Here is a 21843-nt window from a genome sequence, read left to right on the forward strand (position 1 = left end):
GGGTATCACTTTTTCCTCTCTGGAGGTTTCTAATGTAGGGATTGAGAGTCACCAAGCTTACAGACACACCAAGCAGCTGCATCCCACCAGCTACAGTTCCACTGCTTGAAAACCGGAATTCACAGTATTGTGCAGTGCCAGTGAATGCAACAAACGGTGAAACGCATTTGTGCTGAGAAGAAACTTGCCCATCCCTAATCACTCAAGCAAAACCAGCAGTCTTGTTTCTCACAGTCAAAAACCTCATTGTGCTGTTTCGTAACCCGCTTCTTATCAATTTCTCTTTGCCTGCTGAAAAGAAAACCATACCTCAAAGAGACACCCACGCTGGACGTGTACTCACTTGCCTGTTCTTATCTGTCCTTTTCCCATTTAAACCATGTCCATGAGATATTCACACTATTCACTTACAGTTAAGCAGAAAGGAAACACGGAGGCAGATGGTGAGAAATGGGTCAGGTGACGTTTTCCAAAAATATAGAGTAGAGGACTTTCGGCACAATTGTATACATATTTTTTTGTTTGAATTAAATCTTGGAAAATATTAAGTAATTACAAAGGATCATTAGATGTTCATTATGCACATGCAGAGAAACACACACAGAACAATCACCCATTTCTTTTCAATTTTTTTTTTGTTATATCATATTAACCATTATTACTATGTTATGGTATATGATTGCTATGGTTTAACCATAATTCTATAATTTAAAAAATGTCTCTCCTCAGTTGTAATTCATCCTTACGAGCGTGGAAATTAGTGTGCGCATCTTTTCTGTCTGAGTGCTGCCACATTTTACTACTCTTAACAGCCTGAGTGCCTCTGAAGCAAGATGCTATATGATTAAAACAAGTGTTACAATTGTACCGCAGGTCACACCCATGTTTTCTCACAACCTTGCAAAACAGGAGCAGCATATACAAACAATGAAAACTATGCTAATGGTTAGAGTGTACGTAACTGTACAGGTTTTTTTTACATAAACATTAGAAAAATACTTCCAGTTATGGACAAATCCTGCTGAATTTTTCGAATAGACACAGAGAAGCGGTACTTCTATATACATGTACTGTAATGTGTATAGAATATACAGTTGCCTGCGGCACATTTACCAGACGTAAGTCTGTTACAGTATAGCACAGCTAAGAGACTGCATGTACATGTAGAGGGTTTGAGGAAATAAAAAAAAGTCTGTTTCCTTGCACTAACTCTATACACTGGCTCAACTTAACCCAATAAAGTGTAAGGACCAGCTAAGAGAGAAAATTGGCTCTTGAATTTTTTGCAGCCAGGGACCTCTTTGACTGTAAAAAAAAAATCTGAACATAATCCAACTATTCCAACATTATAATCCATAATCCAACAGTTAAATATGTACAATAATATTCTGGCTCTTTATTGGAGCCATAGAAATGTTTGCTCCTGAACTTTCCACCAGCATATTAATTGAAATTATTTATAGGCCTACCTGTTTGTGAGTTGCTGAGGTTTGGATTAAAGCCATTTAATTAAAGCGCCAAGTCAAATTGGCTACATTTAAGCAATATTACACGTGCAAGAGTGCGGTTATAATGAATATCAGCACAGCTGTGATTTGCTGCAGGGATGAGGCCAAAGGTAATTCTAGTTCTATAAACAAGATTAATATTAATATTAATATTGAGTAAGTGAGAAGATGTTCTGTTTATTTTTGCTAGTGGAATTAGATCCCGAAGCTACAACTCACTCGCATGTCGGCTAGTTCGCTAGCTAGCTAGCTCACGTTGATTTGTACATTCTCGTTCAAGGTGCTCCTGGTGAAAATGGTGTCCCTTCTTCCTTTTCATCTTCATCTGACGAGCTTTTATATTGTAAGCCAAAAGTTCTTTTCCTGAAAAGTATTGTTTGTCCACTGATGATGTCACCAACACTACTGTAGTAACTATTTTGAAATAGGAAGAGGAATTTTACGGGGTGAACACAAACGAGTGAAGTGATACACACAGTGAAACGTCCCAGTGTGGGTATAGGAAATATAGGTACACTTGGAATGTCGCTCGACTAATCAAATTAGTGGACTGGAACTAACTTGTGTAAAAGGATGCTAATCACTTTGATAATATAATAGTGGATTGCGATTTCGACCGCTGTACCAAAATCAAACTATCACAGACCCCATGGCTATGCATTCACCAGATACCCTTATCCAGAGTGGCCTACAATTATCTCATTTATACAGCTGAGCAGTTGAGGGTTAAGGGCCTTGCTCAAGGGCCCAGCAGTGGCAGCTTGGTGGGGCTGGGATTTGAACTCTCAACCTTCTGCTCAGTCCAACATCTTAACCACTGAGCTACCACTTTGCTATGCATCATGGGCCCCACTTTGAGAAGAAAATTCTTTTCTAAATTCTTTTCAGGGGAATTAATTTGTAATCGTAAAGGCTGTCCTGTCCTCATCCCAGAACTCTAATTCACAATACGCTCATAATGTACATCCTTAACACGCTAAGTATTGTTTGACTTTATAGTATACAATTGTAGAAGAGATGATTTAAAATGATTTATAATTGCATCTGGTACATGGCTTCCCTTTTGAATCTGGTTTCGCTCTCTTGTCATCTCAGGGAGTTTTTCTGTGCTACTGTCGCCTCTGGCTTGCTCATTCTAAATCTAAATCTACATCCAGATTTCTATAAATCTGCTTTGTGACAATGTTTACAATAAAAAAAAAAAATTAAAAAAAAGGATTCAGGTTTCTTTGCATGTTGTAGACATAGAAATAAATCATTGCGCACAATGGTGCACCATGGGTTTTTACATGTAAATGAATAGAAAAAAAAAATTGAATGTAATTGCAAATTCTGTACAACCCTTAAGCTGAATTGCTCATTTAAATCATGCAAGTACTAACCTTCACAACATGAAAGCTACCCTGGGAAAGTACTGACCTCATTTGCTTGTTTTGGTTCACCTTTCAATCATGAATCATCTTAATAAACCCTACTCAGCATTTAAATAGGTGTAACAGGTAAATGCCTGCCTTCCCCACCTGATCGCTTTGGGCAGTTTGCTTCATTAAGCCATTTTGCCTGCAGGCCCTGAAATCAGGAGGGAGAGAGGGATGCAGGAGGAGACAGTTAAATGCATGGGTGACACAAGAAAGTGCCCTTAGCTGCACCTATTTTATATTTTGTAGGCGGCTTGACATCTTATTTCACACCTTAGCCATATTTACCACGGCATGTGTGCAAGGGCTACGATGTTTTTCTTGAGACCACAGAGGAAAACCTTCCTTGGTCGTGACTCAGACGTGTGGACGCATATGTGGCAAATTTGGTTAAATGACAATAAAAAAGTTCATTTCTCTTTATTCATTAAAAATGAATGATTGAATCATTGTTTTAAAGCATATTTTGTGTAATATTCAATAACGCCATGTAGTAAACATATTAAATTTCACAAAACAGCCACAAAACATGGCTGACATCAGACATAAACACAAGTGCACTCCATTTCACATCTGTGCAAAATTACACAAACAAAATTCTCACCATCTGAGATTGCTGGATTGAATCCCATGCTGATTCTCCCTCCACAGTGGTTTGTTTTTTCCCCACCATTTAAAAGTCATGCATGACATAAAATTTGCTGAAGCAGAAAAGTAGATTTATTTCTTTCAAACCTAATTTAAAAATTAGATAATCATCAAACAGACTTAGGCTACCACTGTGACATACAGCTCCTTTAAAAAGACACAGTGGTGAAGTAAAGTCTTCTGTTGTCCTGCTGAATCTGTGCAGAGTTTCACTTTCTGCTTTCAAATAAGCGATGATATGAAAATAGAAGAATGGAGTAAATTCTATGTCCTGAAATGGCTCAGAGAGTAGAAAAGATATTGGGGAAGTTAGCTATCCTTATGGAAAAATCACACACTTTTCACATGTGATAGTACATTTTTCATGTCATCATGTTTTGCCAAATCCTGGTACTATGAACTCAAGGAAACAGATGTAATATCATGTGAACAATATGTGATCATGCGAAAAAACACAATTAATCATGTGAAAAATTGCCACATGCTCTACATATGAAAATGTAACATTTGAACATGAATCGTGTACAAAAACACATGTAAAATTAAATGAATCATTTGACAAAAAAAAAATCACATGTGAAAGTAAATAAAACAATGACAAAAAAAAAATCATGTGCAAAAAATAATTGTGAAAAAATCATGTGAAAATAAATGAATCATTTGTAATAAATAAATAAATAAATAAATAAATAAATGACACATGAAAATAAATAAATCTCTTAAAATCATGTGGAAAATAAATTAATCATGTAGGCAAAAAGAATAAAAAAATCACATGAAAATAAAAAATAAATGAATCATATGTAAAAATAATCACATATGAATATTAAAGAATCATGTGTAAAAAATCATGTGAAAAATTAATCATGTTTAAAAAATTCACAGGTGGAAATGAAATGTAAAATGTGAATGAACATGTGAAAAAAAATCACACATTAAAAAAAATGAACCATTTTAACCACAAGTAAATAAATGAAATGTGTACAAAATCTCCCATGAAAATGAATTCTTCATGAATATACGCAGTAATATTCTTTGCCTCAGAACAATAATTCTGTCAGTTTGAAACAAAGGCCTCTGTTGCTATCACAGATGTGGCTTCTTCTGTCTAATCTCTCCTTTCGATCTCCTGCAGCCATCAGACTAACGATGAGTCTTCTCTGTAGAGCGGGAAAAAAAAAACTATTTTTAGTCTAAACATCTGTGATCATCTAAACAAGACTGTGATAGAAATCACACACACACACACACACACCCATACACTAGGTAATTCAGACTCATGCTGTAGAAAAAGCAGATTACTGCATTCTTTGTATTTAGGACAGAAAGATATATTTTGGACTTTACAGTAGACCTAGATTACTAAAACAGGAACATCTTTAGACCTTCACTCTTATTAAAAACACCATGTTCTATGAATGTACATGATAGGAAAATGTATATTGGGCAATTACACATTAAAATAAAATAAAATAATAAAAAAAGAGTTTTAATAAAAGTGTACAGGAGATGATTAAACCAGATTAGATTTCTTTTACTGTATTCTTGCATATTATTTTATTATTATTGCTCAATTATCTATTCTATTCTATTCTATTCTACATTTTAGTTCTTTACATGAATTTTCTTTGTTTTGGCGCCATCTGGTGGTCAAATAGGAAACAGACCACTCAAGTTTAATCTCAAGTATTTTAAGAAATAATTTTACAAGTTAGAATTCTACACTTAAAGAGAGTTCTACATTTAAAGTTCAGTTAAATACAGCACACATCATGTAGCACTTTACCATTTAAGCCCACAAAAAAAAAAAAAAAAAAAAAAAAAAGCTGATTTATGTGCAGTATGCATGCTTGATGCTTTGACAGTACACCACGTGACTGCACTCATGTTTTGGCCATGCAGTGCAGTGTCTTTGCTAACTTAGAAAACTCAGTTTTCTTTTTGACAAGAAATAGTATTAATTGTTAAAACAGCATTACATCATATACATAAAACAAAGCTTTAGTCTCTGAATTGTACATAAGATTACACTGTTTGCCACAGGAATAGCTGAAAATAGCCAAAAAAATGTCTGCTGCTAAACAGCAAAGTTTTCTGTTACTCTCTTCAAGGTCACTAGTGACTGCATGCACACTGGCTAATCTGATTGGCATGGGGAAAAAAAACATCCATCTAGTAACAAATAGCAGAACTGGTTAAAACAACCACATAGTGCACATTAGTGGCTTCTTTATTAGTTTCTTTCTTTTTTTTTAATTTGATGTCAAAGTTGAAAGTGATTTTAAATGCTTAATGGGTACACTTACCTATGTGTTCCTCATATATTTACGGGATAATTTATTATGTATAGAAATGTTCTATACATAAAAAAACAAAGCTATTGATCTATTATCAGTCTATTTTAGTTCAAATGTATTTATTCAATATTTGTTTTTGTATTTTAAAATCTATTTTAATATATTTATATTACTTATGAAAAATTGATTCATTTACATCATATATTAAATTCTGTTAGTTATCTCATATTGTTTTTAGGATCATTTGTGATAACATAGTGAAATGCAGAATCTGAGCCAGCTGCCTAAATGTTAGTCATGGACAGCCAATTATGGTCTTCCTGTAATAGTGCTCTCCGTTTAATTTTATCCACATTGGATCAGTAAGGGTTCAACGTGGGCAAACCCCCAGTGGCCTGATGTGGGCTGCCCAGATCAGCCCAGTGTCATGAGGCCAATGTCACTCCAGTGAGAAAATCACCAATGGTCCAGTGTGGGCTGTCCATATCAAACCAGTAAGAACCGGATGTGGTTCTGACCCACATTGGGCCACTGGGGATTTGCACATTGGTGTGATATTGGCCCCACAGCACTGGCCCGATGTGGCAGCCCACATTAACCCACTCAGGATTTGACCATCGGTGCAACATTGGCCAATGCTGTGGGGACAGTGTTGCACCAGTGTGTAACTCCAGTGTGCAGTTTCCTGTCCAGATGTGGGCTGCCAGTGTTTGCTGGATATTTACTATATAGATTTGTTGTATATATGCTTAGCGTGTTGGGGCGCTCAGTTATCAGGATACACGGAAATTAACTTCTTAATGAAGCACAGACACAGGAGGCACAGTAAAATTAATACAGGAATGATTACTCTATTTGTCTGTGCATATTTGTTTTGCCTTGATATTAAAGTAAATTTAAAAAAAAATGCAATGCACAGTAGTGTAACTAGAAGATAGACATGTAATTAACATGAAACAGTTTCATCCATAGTTAGGCAAAGAAAAAAAATCACTGGTCAAATGGTCTTAAACTTTGTCTGATTTAGAAAAAAAACATAGCAATGAGCAATTTGGGAGAGTTAGCTCTCATAGGTGACCCGAGCCAAATGATCTGACTCACTGAAAAAGAAATTCCATCTCTATCTCACAGCTGGTCCTGATTCCGAGAAAACACACATCCACACATCCTGGGTGTGGTGGAAATCAGTATCTGGTGGGAGGTATGGGGATCACTCCACATAAACAGATTTTTTAAAAAAAGTGTGTAATTCTTGATATGGTGAAGCTTTCTTTAGCGTCTATGGAAGGAGTCTCCACTATCAGTGCTTTGTAACAGTCAGAAGTAAAGCTGTTTTCTGACATAGGAACATCTTCAGGACAACGGAGTTTACGCTTTTCATTTTCTCAGTAACATGACAAGTGCATTTTTTTTGTCTTAGTAACCTTAAGAGAGAGAGAAAAAAGCAGTGAGTGTTGATAACTGACTGTATGTAGCTGCTATAACAAGTGATAACAAGAATTAACTTGTTTTGTGGATGTTTCACAATATTAAATGTAACTCTACGGGGCACGGTGGCTTAGTGGTTAGCATGTTTGCCTTGCACCTCCAGGGCTGGGGGTTTGATTCCTGCCTCTGCCCTGTGTGCTTGGAGTTTGCATGATCTCCCCATGCTTCGGGGGTTTCCTCCAGGTATAAAGATGTGGTGTAGGCTAATTGGCATCTAAAAATTGTGTGTGTGATTGTGCCCTGTGATATGGTGGCACCCCCTCCAGGGTGTCCCCCACCTTGTTCCTTGGGATGGGCTCCAGGCTTCCTGTGACCCTGAGCAGGATAAGCAGTACAAAAAGAGTGTGTGTGCGTGTGTGTATATGTGTATATATATATATATATATATATATATACACATATATATCTCTGTATATGTATGTCTGTGTGTCCGGTTGGGGGCGTGCCTTGTAAGGGGCGTGGTTTGTAATCCTCACTGATGTTTTACATATTAGTCGTGGGCGTAACTTGTAATAGTGGGCGTGTCTTGTGTGGTTTGTAATCCTGCAGGATGCATACAGATACACTTGGAAATGGAGCCATTAGCTATGTGTAACTCCTGGTTTCACAGTTGTCCACTAGGCGGCGATAAACTCATCTAGTCCGCCATGATTCACAAGAGAAGAAGAGGAGCAGGAGTCACGTGACCAAACTGTCATGGCGGCCGCCGCTGCAGTCCGGGCGAGCATCAGGCTGACTTTAAGATTGGCTAAAGTTGCACCCCAGTGTCGTGTTTGTCCATTTAACCGGTTAAACATCTGCAATGGTGCCACGATAGCGAAGTCGAGTCGCCGTTTCTCAGCGCCGAGCAGACACTTACAGACCTCCATAAGTGAGTGAACTGAGCTGCTACACAGACAGAATAAATCATTGATAAACAGGAGCGAGCTACACGTGTGTGTTAAACGGGTTATTCTCAGTGTCACACTTCTTTCAGCTTATCTGAGGGTTTTGCTTCAGGTGCTAACAGTGATGAATCGTGTTCTCAGTAGGGCTGTGCAATATATCCAGTGTGTGTATCATTATTGTGATATTATTGATCTTTACTGGCATCCATCCATCCATCAATCTGTCCATCCATCAAGCTATCCATCCATCCATCCAATCAATTTTTATTTCTTTCTGCTGCTTTTCCTGGTGTGGGTCATGGTGGCAACAGGCTGTGAAGGTCAGTCCAGACTTCTCTATTCCCAGCCACACTTTCCAGCTCCTCCTGAGGGATCCCCAGACATTCCCAAGCCAGCAGTGAGATATGATATCATTCCTCCAGTGGTTTCTGGGTCTGTCCCAAGGTCTCTCTCCAGTGGGCCATCCTTGTGTAAGGTGCCCAAACCACCGCAGCTGCCGGTTCTACTTTTGTCAGGCTTCTCACCCTGTTACTCGGAGTAAGCCTGGCACCCCTGCGGGGGAGTCTCGTTTTCACCACCTGTACTTGTGACATTGTTCTTTTAGTCACTTGTGACTATAGGTGTGGACAGGGACATCGAAAACACAGGGCTTTATCCACAAACTGAGTTCCTGCTTCACCACTACAGACCGTTACTGTAACACTCACACCACTGAACTGATAAGTTTTTTTATTCTCATGCTTTCTTTTTCCGTCACTTGTGAATAGGTTCCCAAGATACTTAAACAAGGTCTCTCCTCTCCCCTGAAGAGAGTGTCCTACTCTTTTCTGGTGGAGAATCATGGCCTTGAACCTGGTGTTGCTGATTTTCATCTCAGCAGGAAAATGTATTGTAAATGTGCCTAACCAACTGTTTCTTATTTATTTATTTGTTTGTTTGTTTGTTTGTTTATATTGTGAACAATTACAGATACCCCAGTTTAGTTTCTGTCATGGATAAATTCATGCAATACAACAGACGCAAACTATTCTGTACAGTAACACATGCCAATAGCCAAACGTTCATCAACATGGCTTATGACATTCACAGTTTTTATCACAGTGCAATATTTTTTCCAAGCTCTTTCACATAACATTTAGGATGTACAAGGAAATTTCATGATGACATAATGGCTTAGAGAGGTGAAAATCTTCTCCTAGCACTTAGTATTTAAATATGTGTACTTTGTAGAGATGTATAGTCCTGATTTTCACCATATTTATCATTGTGGTTTATCATTTCAGATGGGCACCAGAGTGAGGATGGCAGTTCGACGGTAGAGGATCCAGATGAGGATGTGTGCGTCTCCTCAGCTTTCTCCCTCATATATCGTGGAAATGCATTTTACAAATGAATCCTTGGGATAATTCTTTAATATTCTTGTTATATCTTAACTTCCATACAACCAAGTTTCAGTGTAAAAACATCCCACAGGCCCTTGATTGTAGCAAACGTTATTAATTTTTTATTAATAATCGTTATTTTTTATTAATTGACTATTTGTAATTGCAATTTCCATCATCGTGACCAATGTCTGATAGGGAAATTTTATTTATTAATCCAACAAATGTAAATAACTTTAAACCATATAATGCAGGACTGCAACCTTCAACCTTTTACCGGTGTACTGTATTTTAATCTATTGTAAGCAGCATCACTATTGCAATACACACTGTAGTAACATTATTGCAATTTATTATTTTGTCCATATTATAACCATTATTTATTTATACAATGTCATAGGTGCAATTTCTACATGTTATATCTAAATATAATATTTTACTAAACTAAACGCTTTCTGCTGCAGCATTAATGTGGTGTTCATTGACCGGTCTGGGAAGAGGATACCGGTGAAGGGAAAAGTAGGAGAAAATGTTCTGTATCTAGCACACAGACATGGCATTGATCTTGAAGGTAAACTTTATAACATTTTCATGGATTTGTATGTCATTCTGGCATGGCACATTATAAAATTCATGATTTTTCCCCACATTACATTAATATTCTCAGACATAAAAAAAATCTATGACATGCTGTGCTATGAATTGTGTAAAGCAACAAACATGTTCATTTTAATATAAATTCAAAGATCATTTTGTTTTCCACTTACAAAGGAGCTGCTTGGATTGACATTTGAAAATCATGAACTCATTCTCCTGCTTTTTCAGGGGCCTGTGAGGCATCATTGGCTTGCTCCACGTGTCATGTTTATGTAAATAATGAGTACTATGACAAGCTACCTGAGCCTGAAGAAAGGTAATACTCGTATATTATAGTCATGTAGGCATTTTTTTTAATTCCTTCAACTCAGCACTTGTACCAATATTCAACACCTTCCTTGTACATCCAGTTGTTTTATCAAGTAAATTTACTTAACGACACTTTGTAGGTTTTACAAATATTGACTATAGTTGATGTATTAATTTAATTATTCATCCATTATTTATGATGACTATAATAATAATAATCAGGGACTGTTATTTTTCATTAACTATTAGCATGTGTAATAGACTTTTCCTTTTATAAGTTGTAGAAATGCTTTTCTTACACTATACTGAGTTTAGACTGTCTCTTCATATGAATGTGCTATGCATCTAATGTGTTTGTAACATCTTTTTACCTTTAAAGGGAAGATGACATGCTGGATATGGCCCCTATGCTGCAGGAGAACTCTCGTCTTGGTTGCCAGATCATTTTGACTCCCGAGCTGGATGGCATTGAGCTGACCCTACCCAAGGTCACGCGAAACTTCTACGTTGATGGTCACATCCCCAAACATCACTGAGAAAAGAGGGCTGAAGTAAAGGCCGAGCAAACATGAGAGACATCTTTTATGAAGACGATCGTGAGTCTCGTGTTTAAAGGACCGAAGAGTAGTGCGGAGAACAAAACATCAGCTTGTTTTTTCTCTTTTCAAATGTGTCCAGAGAGTCCACACGCACTGAATGGTGTTTCAGAAACGCACAACATCTGGATCAACAAAAGCACTTGGTCCTTTTGGTCAGGAACATAGAAATGCCTTGTAAAAACTGTTAAGTTAGATGGTTGAACAGCTTGGACGGGAAGTTTTAGAATCACCTTCGAGTTCAGGAGTTCTGCTGTAGCATTCTAAAATTTCCAAAGATATTGAAGGTGACATTTTGTGTTACGCACATCAATCAGACGCACAATTTTTATATTTCCTTATACATGTGTGTAAAAGTAAAACAGATCACAATATAAATGTTATTCTGTCATTCATTAAGTTTTTTTTTAGCATGTTTTATTTTTTAAAGATATGTGTTAAATTCATTTTCATTCATCTGTCTAAGGATAAAGGGCTAAAGAAATTGCAGTGACTGTGCTGTTTGGTGACATTGGCTTCCAAAAGAAGACAACTCCTCTAAAACTGGTTTTCAAAATGATAAACAGGGTTTTCTTCTGTCTGTGTAATTTAGTCTGAGTCAAGACATAACAGAAATTGTATTTATTTATTTTTTTTTGGAAAGCCAGCCTTAAGAGTTGTGGAACTACAATTGATTTAATTCTCTGAGCCTGTCAGGAGTATGCACACTAACAGAATTTATGCCTTGAGTGGTATTACGAGAGCCATCATGCTACCCATGTACAGGTATTAACTATTAATATACATGATATTTTTGCTTTAAGATATATAACCTCACATACGTCTCTAATATGGAACCCTACTGTGACAGCAAGTAAACAACTGAACCCACCAAACTGTTAAAGAAAGCAACTGCCGTGTGTCTTTGCATAATGTTGTTTGTCAAATGAATAAATATAAATTATTAAACTCAAAATGCTGTTTTATTAAGTTCATTCAGAAGCATGCAAAGGAACTTATACCTTGGTTAGTATTAGGAGATAATATCCATCCATCCATCCATCTATTCTCTATTCTGCTTATCCTACACAGGGTCACAGGGAAACCTGGAGCCTGTCCCAGCAGACTCGGGGCACAAAGAAAGGAACACCCTTTACGGGGTGCCAGTTCATCGCAGGGCACAATCACACACACACTCACACACCCATTCACACACTACAGACAATCTGGAAATACCAGTCAGCCTACAATGCATATCTTTGGACTGCGGAGGAAACCGGAGTACCCGGAGGAAACCCCTGAAGCATGGAGAGAACATGCAAACTATTAGGAGATAAATGATACATGATATTTTTTTGCTAGAACTACATACAAGACCTAGAACTACATACACTTTATGGTCTCTAATAATCTTTAACCTGGACAACAATAACATTGTGCTGTTATTTGTCTTTGCGCACAAAACTGACCACAGTAACAGCCAAACACACTGAACTGTTAAATAAAGCAACTCACTTTTAAGTGTCTTTGCACAAACCTGAATAAATACTAACCATAAAACTCAAATTGTTGCCAATATATTTTATCAATATTATATATACAGAGGTATGATAGATGCTCAAAGATGGCGGCTAGCCTTACTTCACTGTTGTCTGTTTAGTAAACTAAGTGATATTAAGAAGAGTTTATTAAAATATAATGTGTGTTTACCCATATTAATTAGTATTAATAAAAGTAAATTCACCGAGAATATGTAATTTCAGTTATAATTAAGTTAGTAGACTTTTTTTTTTTAATTGGCTTTAATGAGCTAAGTCTCAAACTAGCAACACCTGGACACCTGATGGTCACGTGACATGTTATCCTCACGTGACGCGACTGAGCGTCTCAAAAATATAAATGTATTGGAAAACGCTGCATGGATATAAAAACAACGAACGAGTTTTTATTAGGTAAGATAAATGATCTTGTTGGATAGCAGTTTAGAGGGATTTAATGATATTTAGACAGTTGTAATAAGAATAATGAGAGGAGCTTAATTGTGATTGATTGTGCTTAGGGACAGGATGGAGGGATCACCGGTGATTATGATGTTAGATCTCTCTCTATATGTTCGTATACATTTTTGAAAATAAGTAGGAAGCTTTTAAAGAGTAGTGGAATTGAAGTTTGGAAGAATTTGTATAGGAAAAAACTTGTCTTTGTAGCACTGATATAGCTGAAGCTACACCTGGTGCAGTGAAGGTGCGCGCGCGCGCGTGCGTGTGTCTGTGCGTGTGTGCGCGCGTGCGCGTGTGTCTGTGCGTGTGTGCGCGCGTGCAAGAGTTAAAAGAATCGCCTCAGAAAACTCACATTGTAACAACTGTAGCAAAAAATAGATATTTCGACGGATTAAATATAGTAAGATGCTTTATATTTCGATTAAAATTTGACCGCAGTGTAACCATCCAGTTGAGTAACAGTGAGTTCATAAATCTCATAAATACATACATATAACATTTACTTTTTCTTTGGCTCAGGCATTTTATATAAAATATCATAGTCATGTAGATTGCTAATGTCCTTTTCATATATTTGAATAGTATAAATTTACAAGCCATATATAATAGTGATATCATTACATATACAGCTGCCTAATGTCTATCTAATTTTGTTTATACTGGCAAGTGCAAAACTGTACAGTCAACATACCTTTACTATCATAAACCCAACATGAGTTTAATACAAGTTAGGTTTTACAATGGTTAAGTTATATTTAATATCAAAAATAGTCAAAAAAACTCAATGATATTTCTGAGTGTTGTATAAATGTGAGCTTTTGATCCACCAACACTGAAAACTCTGATATCTTTTGTTTACAGCTGTAAATGTTCATGTTTTCTGTTCTAGGTTAAGTAAAAACTGCTTGAAGACACCCCCTTTTTCAGCTTTCTATGCCGTAAATAAGACTACAAGGTAAATTTGTTAACTTTTAAGTTATTAAATATCTTAATGTTTAATGAGGTACATTCAAATAATTTATATCATTTTAACAGCACCAAAAACATTCCAGCTTGATGATAAAGTTAACATTGACTTGACTTGGATTCAACTGCTGTGTGACTCAAACTTTAGGCCATGTTGTAATCTGTTTTCAATGGGAAAATGAAATAAACATGAAGTTATAATTTCTAGATAAACTGTAGAGTAGAGTTACAGTTTTGCCACTGTGTTGAGTTTGTTTTAATTAATATCTTGGAAAAAGTCAGATCATACACCATGACTAAAGCTGGGTTTACGCTGTATGATTTTTGGCCTGATTTTGCTATCACAGCATTTTCAACTTTGTAAAAGAATTCTTTGGTCACCAGATGATCTAGCTGTATAATGTGACATGCAGTTTTGGCAGTATCAGAAATTTCTCATTATAATCTCAGAGCTGCTACAATGCTTGTCTAAAATCCAGGAGGGCAGCATAGAATGACACAAAACTCATTGGACACTTAGAAATATGGTAGTGGCAATGGCAAAAATTTTTAAGTACTGATCTACCCGCACAGCGTAAAACCAGCTTAAATCATGACATGATATGAAACGTACATTCCACTAATGAGCATGACTTGACATAACTGTTAATAACTTTGTTTTCTGGGATAAACAGAATAGTCAAGGAAGCATGAGTTCGGAAGTTAACAGTCCAGCTGATCTCAGAAACTGCTCCAAGACCACAGAAAGTACCAAAGAGGACATGGATTCTGAAGATGTTTGCATGACTCAGTCTTCCATCTTATACCTTCTTCAGGAAGCCACCAAGCTTGTTACACCACCAAAACAGCATGGTCTGGATGTGGAAAAACTCCACGATGGCACCAAAGAGATGATCGTTTCACACAACTCAACTAGCTTGAAGCAAAAAGGTCAGGAAGTTAGAACTGTCAAAACACAGCCTAGCTTTACAGGAGCCTTCTCTATGTTGAGCAGTAGTCCATGGGAGGTGATGAGTCTCATAAACCTCCAGTGCGAGAGGCTGCTGCACTCTGGTGGAACACATGGAGAGGAAGAAGAATCGCAAACCCAAAAAACTAAAACAGATACTAAATCTGAAGACAGAGATGTCACACGAGAATGGTCCTCATTTCCTTCAACTGGTTCCGCTTCTATTGTGTCCATGAGAACTGATACAATGGAACATGCCATGGAGTCTGATGTTTGCTGCTCTGTTCCACATATCATTGATCCAACTGATCACCTGGCAATTCAGAGCACCAGTGAGAACAGTGAAAGTGCAGCAATCAAAGCTGTAGAGGATCTTGCAGAGCTCATTTCCAAGACCACAGAGGACAGTTTACTTTCCAGCAGGGTAATGAGCGAAGAAAGGACTGACCACTGTTTCCTGGTTGAAACGTCAGTGCTTCCACTTGACTTGACAAAAAAAGTGGAAATTTGTGAACACAGCATAGAGAACGGTGAGGGTGTGAATGAAATGGCGAGTGTTTCGTCCATATCTGAGGCTCCACAAAGTCCTGAAATAAGCTCTGTTGACTTTACATCATCTCTGGTTGCTGAAAAATATGAAGACTCATGCTTTTCTTTCAATGAAGGTGAAAAAGCAGAGTGTGAAAGTGCACTGGTGTCAGAAACACCACCATCAAGAGCAGATGTAAACAATAACCTGGAGGATGAGACACTCCAAGAGGCCGAAAAGACCTCCACACAGCCCGGATGGGGTAACCGAAGGAGGACGCCTAGGAAGCAGGCTCACCCAGCACGCAGCGCTGATCTACAGGACCCAGGGCTTCAGGGAGTAACTTTCAGCATGCACACACAGCTGGATCACAGCACAGACCAGTGCCGCCTCCTCATCACCTCCAACTACAGGCAAGCACTGCGTCCTCTACACAACACAAAACATAGGCTTTTTAAATGTGCTACTATAACACACTAAGTCACTATACATAAATGCTACACTAGACTTCATAATTTTATAAAATCACAAATCCAAGTAACCCTAATTTTAAGTCTTTATATTCACGTAGCAGCTTATGTACTTTCAGGACATTTACAAATCAGTGGTTACACTGCCAAATCCTGCAATTACAACACATGGGTCATCTTAGAGATGTATATGAAAAATTCAAATTTTCATAAAACACAGTAATGTAAACTATGCTTACATATATGTTTGCATTGTGTCCCTGCTGGAGAACCTTGTCTCACTGTCCTTGGTCTGTGGTGTAGTAAGCTGTGCAGGCGTGGCAGGAGAAGCAGAAGCTGTAGGTCCAGATCACTGCAGAATTCCCAGCGAACCAGCAGCTCGGAAGAGGAGAGTGACTCGGCCAGCCTGTGCAGTAAGTACTGAGGTTAGAATGGTATGAGAAACATACAGCCCTCTATCACAGTGTGGAATATATCAATTTGCAAGTTCGTATATAAGGACAACATTGAATTAGATGTACTTTTTCAGTATAACATAAATGATGCATTTAAAGTACCCTATTCCAACAGCAGAGGGAGCTCTGATCCCACAGTAGAACATGGCAGAGTCTGAGTGGAAAATAAGGGCTGCATATAATATAATTTATTACATTATAATTCATTATAAATTTTTTTAGAAAGTCATTAGACATAGGGCATGGCTGATATCAGGATGTGTGAAATGATTTTTGGGTAACTAGACTAATTGTTTGCCTTGTGTTACATGCTGTTCGAGGTGTATCTGACTTTGTTTGCTTTACTCAAATGGAGTTATTCATTAGCTCACACCCCAAACTACTAACTAACTTCTGCATCATGCTACACAACAAGCTGTTCAGACGTTCTCAGTCCCCCATTACAGTTCCACAATCACTCTCCATACCACTATCCAAAAACGTATGCAGTATGTTTTGATCAAGCAAGTTTATCGATATGTGGTGAATACTATGACAGATTTCTGTCTTTAAGAAATCTAAGCTTTTCTGATTTCATATTGGCTTCAGTTTTATTTGAGGAGAGAATGTCATAATTGATGAACATGTGCAAAACCACACATCTGATACTGATTATTAGGTAGATGATGAAATATTTATTCTGCTGATGGGATTCTTGCTCTTTAGAGAAGATATGTGCATCATGCTGCACAAGGAAGACTCCTTTATGGCGAGATGCGGAAGATGGTACGCCACTCTGCAATGCCTGTGGGATCAGGTGAGATTGCAATCACTCTGATTATCTGTGTAGATAGGGGGGTATTACTGCAATTTTTATTGGCTCAGTGGTTCACTGCTGGGCTCCTGAGTAGGGTGACAGAAAAGCGTTCACCTTACTGTCCGGAGTTTGAGTCTGAATCCCAGTGATGGCACAGCCATCTGTGCCTGGGACACTGAGAGAGCAAAACTGACCATAATCTCTGATCCTCTGTCAATCACACCATCCAATCATGACCATCTGTGAGGCATCATATGCAGAAGAGGGTAGTTAGAGCTTTCCTCTGAGTGTGTTCAGCTGCCCTGTGATGTTGCAGTATGATGAGTAGTAGTTTGAAAAATGTGGTGGAATCCCAAGTCTCAGAGGAAGCATGTGCTAGCCCTAACCCTCCCTGGTTGGTAGCAGCCATGTGATAGGGGGGACCAAATGGGGAATCATAAAAATGGTTCACAATTTATGAATGGAATAGTTATTGGAGAAGTTGTTGGATTCACTCACTGTGTAAGAAAGAGATTAGGTTGGAAAGTGCTGGAGTATTATTTAAAGCTTTGTAGAGCTGCTTGCATCCAGCATGAATTCAGCCAAAATAAGAGTATGTGAGTTCAGTGACTATTTTCCAAACTGCTTTTGATTTTTATTCAAGTTGATCTATGTATATTTTAGCATAATATAGAAAAGCAAGAATAGTCCTCACCTTTGTTATGATTGGGAATCCTGGTTTGAATGTGACAGGTATAAGAAGTACCGTGTGCGCTGTCTGCAGTGTTGGAACATTCCCCGGAAGGAGGCCAGCTCCAACTCCAAGTGTTTGAAGTGTGGAGATCTCCTCCAGCTCGCCTCACAAAGCAAACGGGCTGGATGGTAGGACGGACCCGAGTTCTAGAATTCCGTTTCCGTGTGTTCTAGAACGTTCTACTCATAGGTGGCCAGTTTTCACTTGGGAATTCTAGAACTCCTTCGGTTGTTCTAGAATATTCTGATAACACAAGTATGCACTAGCGTGTAAAAGAGCATTTCTCAGCTGTAACCAGTCCCACATCAGCTTTACAACTATATGGAAAGTAATCTATAATGTTCCTGTAGTGTCTGTGTGTTTGTAAAAGATCTAGCTGGAATAGTTCTTAATATTATAAAGACTTCCATATATTTTTGTCACTTTTTTGTTACAATTTAAACTTATTTTTGAGTATGTGAGCAATAGAACATTCACAGTCTTACGCTTACGTTGTTTTTGTCTCCCGACAAAATTTACTAAGCACCTTGTAATTTATTATCCTTTAAGTCTACAGGCAAACTTTCTGAGAATGTGATGCCTGTAGAATGATTCAATTTTGCACTTTGTCTTGGGGGTTTGCTGTGTAATGGTGTGTAGCCTATTTAGACCCTAATTGCATGCATATTACTATTGTCTTCACAAACTCCTGTTTATTTGTTTGTTGTTTTGTGCTATCTTTTGCTGCCTGTGATACAATTTTACATGAGAAGTTATTCTGTAAACTTGGTTGAATTTGGTTCAAAATTAAATTGTGTGATGTAGAGTTTGGTATTTATTGAATGACCAACCCCAAAAAAGCCATTTAAGAATTTTGTGCTGTAGGTACAGTGGGTGTGCTACCACATAAGATACAACTTTGTCATTGCACAGTACAGGTATTCAGCAACGAAATGCAGTTTTGTATCTACCAGAATTGCAAATAGTAGCATTGTGGAAATTAATAAAGTACATATATTTACATATTCAACCGGTAGAGTAAATAAATAAATAACAAGGCTATGGGCAGTGAATATGTACAGTAGATAAGAGTATGAATGATAAATTACACTGTTATAATAGAAAAACTCTATAAAAATAATACATGCAAGCATAGGCATAAATATATGTAAGAGATATGTACATTTTTTTATATATATAATCAGTACCCAGATTGCCCATGGATAATATATCATATATATATATATATATACATATATATATAAAATAAAGGATAACCTTGGATATATATACTATGAATTTACAATTATATAGAGATGATACAGAATATACAGTATAGAATAGAACTGCAGGATGATTGCAAGCAGTAAAACATCAGTGGTCTAATGGTGTAGTGTAGAGTTCAGCAGGGTAATGGTTGTGGGGAGGAAGCCTGCTGGATCTGGTGCAAATGTTCCTGTATCTCCTCCTGGAAGTTTGTGAGTGGGATGGGAGGAGTCCCTGATGCATGCTCTATGCTCTACTATGGTGAAGATGTTCAATGGCTGGTAGCTGGGCACCAATGATGTGTTGGGCAGTTTTCACCACCCTTTGCAGGGCTTTCCTTTCAGACACCGTGGAGCTGCCATACCACACTGTGACAGAGTTGGTCAGGATGCTCTCAGTGGTGCAGCGATTAAAAACTTGTTAAGATCCGGGGAGACAGATGAACTTTCTTCAGTCTCTTTAGGAAGTAAACGCACTGTTGCACCTTCCTAACCAGAATTGAAGTATTATACATATGATTTTAGTTACAACTCTGAATCCTGCCACCTTCAGAAGTTCTCTGATGACTCTGTGGTTGTTGGATGTATTCAGGGTGGTGACACCTCTGAATATCAGACGGTAGTGGACAACTTTGTTACCTGGTGTGAGCTCAATCACCTACAGCTCAATGTCAGGAAAACAAAGGAACTTGTAGTGGACTTTAGAAAATCCAGGACCCCCGTCACTCCTTTGTCTGTCCATGGTGAGGAAGTTGAGATTGTTGCAGATTACAAATACCTGGGAGTCCATATAGACAACAAACTGGACTGGACATTAAGCTCAATAGCACTCTTCAAGAAAGGCCTGAGGAGGCTCAGGTCTTTCAATGTCTGCAGCACCATGCTGCAGATGTTCTATGAGTCTGTGGCGTCTAGTGTCATTTTCTATGCAGTGGTCTGTTGGGGAAGTAGCATGAAGGTGGCAGACAGAAACAAACTGGACAAACTAATCAGGAGGGCTGGCTCTGTTCTTGGCACGGAGCTGGACCCTGTTCACGTTGTGGCTGAGAGAAGGATGTTGTCAAAACTCCACTCAATCCTGGACAACCCTTCTCACCCACTACACAGTGTGCTGGTCGACCAGAGGAGCACTTTTAGCCAGAGACTGATCACTGCCAAGTGTTCCACTGAGCGCTTCAGAAGATCCTTTATCTCTGTGGCCATCAAGCTGTACAACTCCTCTCTATAAGAGAATTTTTATACAAATTTAGGTATATATATATATATATATATATATATATATATATATATATATATATATATAGGTATAAATATATACCCATTTTATATTATATATATATATATATATATATATATATATATATATATATATATATATATATATATATATATATATATATATATATAAAATGGGTATATATTTATTTTATTTTTTTCTTTCTTTCTTTTTGAGAGCATTTGTAACATGGCAAAGCAATTTCCCCCTGGGATTAATAAAGTTCTTTGAATCTTGAATCTTATGATGTTGGGACAGATCCTCAGAGATGTAGATACCTAGGAACTTGAAGCTCGAGACATGCTCTACTTCAGTCCCATTGATGTAGATGGGAGAGTGGCTGCTGCTTTTTGATTTCCAGAAGTCCACAATGAGCTCGTTGGTGTTCTCTGCGTTGAGGGTGAGGTTGTTGGTGGAACACCATGCTGCTAGGCTTTGGATCTCCTCCCTGTAGGCCAACTCATCATTGTTGCTGATGTGACCTACCACTTTGATGTCATCTGCATACTTGATGAAAATGTTGGAGTTACGCAGAGATACACACACACGGGTAAACAGGGAGTACAGCAGCGGACTCAGCACACAATCCTGTGGGACGCCAGTGTTCAGGATGATGGTTGAGGACATGTAACTGCCCAACCTAACAGACTGAGGTCTATTTGTTATAAAGTCCAGAATCCAACTGCCTATGGAGGTGCTGATGCCAGGTCATTGAGCCTGGTGATCAGTTTATTGGGGATGACAGTGTTAAATGCAGTGCTAAAGTCAATGAACAGCATCCTTTTGTACATGGTGTTGGTGTCCAGATGGGTGAGGGCTGAATGAAGTGCAGTGGAAATGGCAACCTGTTCGGGTGGTAGGTAGGCTGGTGGGAGTCCAGGACTTAGAGGGGACTTAGAACCAGTTTCTCACCGCATTTCGTTACAGCGGGGGTGAGTGCAACAGGGCGGAAGATGGTTATCATCAGACATGTGGGGACAGTTGCCTGGAACAGAGACAGGTTTAAGATGTCAGTAAAGACCTGTGCCATCTGTCCAACACATGCCCTGAGCACACGCCTGGGGAAGCCATCAGGGTCAGCAGCCTTACATGCATTCACTCTGCTCAGTGCTGAATGCACATCTGTTGTGGAACATGAGAGGGGATGGTGAACAATAGAAGGGTCACCATTTGTAGTGTGCTGCCTCCTGCCTTGGTCAAAGCAACCATAGAAGTGATTGAGCTCATCAGGGAGGAAGGTACTGCTGGTTGGGAGAGTCTGTGTTGTAGGTTTGTGGTCACTGATGGTCTGGATGCCCTTCTGCATAAGTTTATAA

The 21843-nt window shown here is 38.2% G+C and overlaps 2 protein-coding genes across 4 annotated transcripts; both read left to right on the forward strand.

Annotated features, from left to right (window-relative positions):
• Positions 1-8009: 8009 nt before the first annotated feature.
• fdx2 (ferredoxin 2) lies at positions 8010-12085 on the forward strand. Its single transcript, XM_026933282.3, has 5 exons — positions 8010-8230; positions 9530-9584; positions 10093-10199; positions 10454-10541; positions 10914-12085. Exons 1-5 carry the CDS (start codon positions 8056-8058, stop codon positions 11068-11070), a joined length of 582 nt encoding a protein of 193 aa, XP_026789083.1. The 5' UTR covers positions 8010-8055; the 3' UTR covers positions 11071-12085.
• An 838-nt stretch (positions 12086-12923) lies between these two features.
• On the forward strand, positions 12924-18812 carry zglp1 (zinc finger GATA like protein 1). Of its 3 annotated transcripts, XM_026933248.3 has the most exons (7): positions 12924-13061; positions 13999-14064; positions 14750-15554; positions 15690-15966; positions 16327-16436; positions 17184-17274; positions 18007-18812. In XM_026933248.3, the coding sequence occupies exons 3-7, from the start codon at positions 14765-14767 to the stop codon at positions 18137-18139; spliced, it is 1401 nt and encodes a 466-aa protein (XP_026789049.3). In that variant the 5' UTR covers positions 12924-13061; positions 13999-14064; positions 14750-14764; the 3' UTR covers positions 18140-18812. The 3 variants fall into 3 exon arrangements, with proteins under 3 accessions (XP_026789049.3, XP_026789047.3, XP_026789048.3); XM_026933246.3 differs by having other exon boundaries at positions 14750-15966; XM_026933247.3 differs by lacking the exon at positions 12924-13061 and adding an exon at positions 13447-13570 and having other exon boundaries at positions 14750-15966.
• The last annotated feature ends 3031 nt before the right edge of the window (positions 18813-21843 follow it).

The sequence above is a fragment of the Pangasianodon hypophthalmus genome, chromosome 2, assembly GCF_027358585.1.
Source record: "Pangasianodon hypophthalmus isolate fPanHyp1 chromosome 2, fPanHyp1.pri, whole genome shotgun sequence".
Taxonomy (NCBI): domain Eukaryota; kingdom Metazoa; phylum Chordata; class Actinopteri; order Siluriformes; family Pangasiidae; genus Pangasianodon; species Pangasianodon hypophthalmus.